Genomic DNA, 5,000 nt, shown 5'->3' with positions numbered 1-5,000 from the left:
GAAGATGCATAGAATGTGCTAATGTGCTGGATGATATATCATATGCAGTGGCAGCACCGGTATTATAGTCTTGCCGAATTATTGTTGCACGTAGTTATTACACAAACATTAAATTTGCATGCTACCATTATTAATGTTTGCATATGATAGATCAACCACTTTAATTTCCAATATTTGATCTCCCCCTTTACTTCCAATCATACATTTTATCTGGACTGTTTTCTCTAGTATCGAATCGCCCAGTCATGCATGCCTATGTAACTGCGCACGAAGGGGTACTATAAGAATAACATAATTTTGTAGTAGACTCCAGATTTATGAAAAGCTGCATCGTAAACCAGATAGAGAGGGAGAGAAGAAAAAATCTGGAAGAAGGTAATCGTGTAGCGTACAAAAACAAGGCTGAATTTAGACCTGGCAATGCCCCAAGGCCTGTGTACTTCTTGGGCCCCTACGATTTTGCGTGCCGTGTTCGTTTGTATAGAGCTAATTCAAAACATAACAAAATATGCCTTTTTAAATCTAAATGGGTGTAATAAATCATCAGAGGATCGGTAGTTTTCAAGAAACTCTATTGGATAAAATAAAACAATAATGAGAACTATCGGGACCCGAGGAAATTCCACGGAGCAACAACAAAAATATGAGGTCCTCCTCTCTCCCTCTCTCTCTCTCTCTCTCTCTCTCTCTCTCTCTCTCTCTCTCTCTCTCTCTCTCTCTCTCTCTCTTTCTCTCTCTCTCTCTCTCTCTCTCTCTCTCTCTCTCTCTCTCTCTCTCTCTCTCTCTCTCTCTCTCTCTCTTTCTCTCTCTCTCTCTCTCTCTTCTCTCTCCCTCTCTCCCTTACCCCCTTCCACCCCTCTCCCATCACTCTCTTTTTCTCTGACTCCCTTCTCCCTTGTCTTTCCATTTTCCCTTCCCCCCTTTTCCTCTTTATACCCTCTCCGTTTCCCCTTCCCCAACTTTTTCTTTAATCCCCCTTCCCCTCCCCCTTCCCTTCTCCTTCCCTCCCCTCCTACTTCCCCTCTTAACCTCCTCCTTCTGATAATCGTGTAAATAATATATGTGCTTAAACTGACGGTATAATTACTTCAATGCAATGTATTTGCCGTAGAGAAGAAGACTGATAATGATCATTAATGATGTTAATAATAATTATGATAATAATAACAATAATGATGATAATTATGATAATGATAATCAACTGAGTAAGATTAATTGAACAAAAATGATATAATTGTTGTGAATATATTCTTTCACACTAGGTTTCTTTAGGGTAATGGGACCTTAGGGTATTGGCCATATAGGCTCTCTATAAATCCATGTAATGTGCCATTCTTTCAGAGTGTCCTGAACACAAGTACGGCAGAGAATGCAGCGAGTGGTGTCCCGATTGCATGCACGGGGGGGAATGCAGCGCCGCGGGGGGGGAGTGCGTCTGCGCCCCGGGGCTTTCAGGGCACCGCTGTCAGGCCAGTAAGTCCTTCCCATGCTCAGGCTTTTTTTGTGGTCGTTATCCAAGTTGATTAGGTCATGAAACTTCCTTTTCTCTTATATGCTGTAGTTTACGTACATGTAAGTATATGTGTGCGAGTGAGTTTACGCGCGCGCGCACGTGTGTGTGTAAAGGTAAAGGTGCGCACATATGCCTGAACACAGATTTTCCTTTCAGAATGCGAAGAGAACAAAATTGGAAAAAACTGCAATATTGACATAGATGGCAACGGCAAACAAATCTGCCTGCCGGCTCCCTTCGGCTGCCAGTGCGCCCCGGGCTACACGGGGCCGAAGTGTCAAACAGGTATTAAACATTTATTCTTCCGAATGAGTACCCTTAATACCCTTAATGATTTTCGCAGTTGTTATGGGATATCATACTAAAGATATTTTTTAATTTTTGCCAAAACACCTTACGCTTTCTTGCCTCACTGATAATCCCTTTTTATGCCCTCAGAATGCCCCGAAGGCTCCTGGGGAGCGGGCTGCCTTCAGACGTGCTCCCATTGCAAAGGGGGTTGCACTCCGGTCGCTGGGCTATGCAACGGAGACGAGCAAGCAGACTGCGTTGGAGGTAAACATCTGCTATGTCGTATCCAGCGACAGCTGATAAAGTTTGCTTTCTTGGATCTCATTACCGTTGTATCTTGCAAGCTGGTGTGTATGTGCATGCATATATGTATATATATATACATACATATACATGTATATACATATATATACATATATATATACATATATATAAACATATATATATATATATATATATATATATATATATAGCTGGTGTGTATGTGTATGCATATATGTATATACATACATACATATACATGTATATACATATATATACATATATATACATATATATAAACATAAGCTGGTGTGTATGTGTATGCATATATGTATATATACATACATATACATGTATATACATATATATACATATATATACATATATATAAATATATATATATACATATATATACATATATATATACATATATATACACATATATACATATATAAACATGTATATATAAACATATATACATATATATACATATATATAAATAGATAGATAGATAGATATACCCTCGGCCCATCTCTAACTCCTCGCGACAGGTCTCGTCGAGCTCCCCAAGCCATGACCTCTTAGATCGTCCCAGGGGCCTCCTCCACCCAGGATTGTCTCGCAGAGAGACAACCTGACGGGCAGGGTCATCCACAGGGAAACGAGCTAGGTACCCATATAGCCTGCGATCCGGCGATCACGGATTATGCAAGGAACAGGTCCCATGCCAGTCTCACGGTTGGACACATGGTCATGGTACCTCATAATCCGGCGAAGATACTTGTTACAAAAGGCATCAAGACGAGACTCCAAGACCGTTAGATAGCGTCCAGGTTTCGCTTTCATAGAGTAAAACTGGCAGTATCAATGCCTTGAAGACATGTCGCTTGGTCTGACTGCATACGTACCGACATCTCCAAATACTCTTGTTGATGGATTTCATGGCTCCTGTTGCCAGACCAATCCGTCTTCTGACTTCTTGGTCTGACAGCCGAGAGATATGAACTACACTACCAGGGTATACAAAGCTCTCTGTGACTTCAACGTCCTCACCGCAAGCATAGATCGACTGAACGGGTTCCCCTAACAGGCCCCCAAAGTCCTGAATCTAGTTCTTGGTCCAGGAGACCTCTAGGCCCAAGGGCTTCGCCTCACTGCTAAATGCATCAAGAGCCGCCACCATTGACTCCAGGGACTCAGACAGGATAGCAACATCATCGGCAAAGTCAAGGTCTGAGGCCGTAATATTGCCCAGTGTTGCTCCACACTGACTTTGGGTAGTAGCTCTGTCCATTATCCAGTCCATGCAGGTGTTGAAAAGTGTTGGTGCAAGGACACAGCCTCCTCACCCCTAAAGTAACAGGGAAGAAGTTCGACAGGCCCCCACCACACCTTACAGCACTTTCAGTACCGGTATATAGGCTTGCTATTAGACCAACAATTTGTGTCGGAATTCATATATATATATATATATATATATATATATATATATATATATATATATATATATATATATATATATTTATATATATATATATGTATACATATATATGTATCTATATGTGTATAAATACACACACTCATATATACATCTATATATATTTATGTATATATAAACAAATGTGTATATGTGTGTGTATACACACACACACACACACACACACACACACACACACACACACACACACACACATACACATACACCCACACACACACACACATACAGACACACACATACACACACACACATATATATATATATATATATATATATATATATATATATATGTATGTAAAGGTTGCTAATTTGATCTTAATTACTGGCCTGGGCCCTCCACCAGTACAACCTTTTGCGGATCACCTCTACTTTGTTGCTCAGTTTAACAATTGGTCTTAAAGGAGACACTATTACTATCCATATTTATAGCTCAAATTCATACACACAATATAAAAACAAATGATAATGATAAAAATATAAAAATATAGAAAAAAACATTATAAATCAACAAAATAATTCATGCAACAATCAAATGTTTTAATCGCCCCTATTATATTGCACTTTGTGACCAATAATTGCTTGTAATGTTCACACTTTCTTCCCATATTCACGTAACGTCCGAGTGTTTGTAGCTTCAGCCTCACTTTTCCTCACTTTTCTTAGTCTTGCTGATCTGTCCTCACACCTATGGCCTCTTCGACTCGCGCCTCACGCCTCGCGCCTTGCGCCTCACGCGTGACTTTCTGTACGGGCGTACTTGACATTTTCCACTCCACAGCGGGAACCCTGTTAAGTGTTATAAACCCCTATTTATCTTCGTTCTTTACGTTATTTTGTGTTCTTTGTCAATATCACCTTTTCAAGTTTTATAACAACTCTCGCTTTCCTTACCGAGGATGTTTCAAATACGCTAGTGGCTGTGACCCCCTCGGGTGGGTATGTCTCGTCGGGGCAGCTGTCTGAGTGTGAATGGGACGTCACACTGGGGGAATCCCCTTGTCATTCGATACTATTTTCATATCTTGTTTCGTCTATTTTTTTTTTTTTCTTCTTCTTCTTCACATAATTCCATTTATTAGTTTGGTCACATTTTCCTTTTATTTTCTATTTCTATTTTTGTTTTACTTTTTCTATGGTTACATCATAAATGCCCGTCTTTTATTAGGTCACTTATTTAATCATCATTACAATATTTACGGGGGAAAAACTATTTTGTAAAGGAAAAAAAATATGCACAAGACATTCTCTATTCATTAACCCATTCAACATTTCATTTCATTCGAATGCACACTTCCTTACATACGTCACTGCTTCATGGGGCTTCATTCACACTTCGACTCGCATACTCATTCACTCCTAGCAATCGCTACGTTTCACGTAGGCTAATGGTTCCCAACTGCCGTTTCACTCCTTACCCTTTCATATATGTGTGTGTGT

The 5,000-nt window shown here is 39.9% G+C and overlaps 1 protein-coding gene across 1 annotated transcript in view; it reads left to right on the top strand.

Moving 5' to 3' along the window:
• Positions 1-5,000, top strand: part of LOC125033390 (receptor-type tyrosine-protein phosphatase T-like) — a 35,011-nt gene that overhangs the window by 388 nt on the left and 29,623 nt on the right. The window contains exons 2-4 of the mRNA XM_047624854.1: positions 1,342-1,473; positions 1,670-1,798; positions 1,952-2,068. Coding sequence (XP_047480810.1) covers positions 1,395-1,473; positions 1,670-1,798; positions 1,952-2,068 — 325 coding nt within the window. The 5' untranslated portion in view covers positions 1,342-1,394. The remainder of the gene's footprint in view (positions 1-1,341; positions 1,474-1,669; positions 1,799-1,951; positions 2,069-5,000) is intronic.

The sequence above is a fragment of the Penaeus chinensis genome, chromosome 16 (genome assembly GCF_019202785.1).
Source record: "Penaeus chinensis breed Huanghai No. 1 chromosome 16, ASM1920278v2, whole genome shotgun sequence".
In the NCBI taxonomy this organism is placed as follows: Eukaryota; Metazoa; Arthropoda; class Malacostraca; order Decapoda; family Penaeidae; genus Penaeus; species Penaeus chinensis.
Note: the sequence above shows the minus strand (reverse complement) of the source record. Positions and strands in the feature narration are given on the sequence as shown.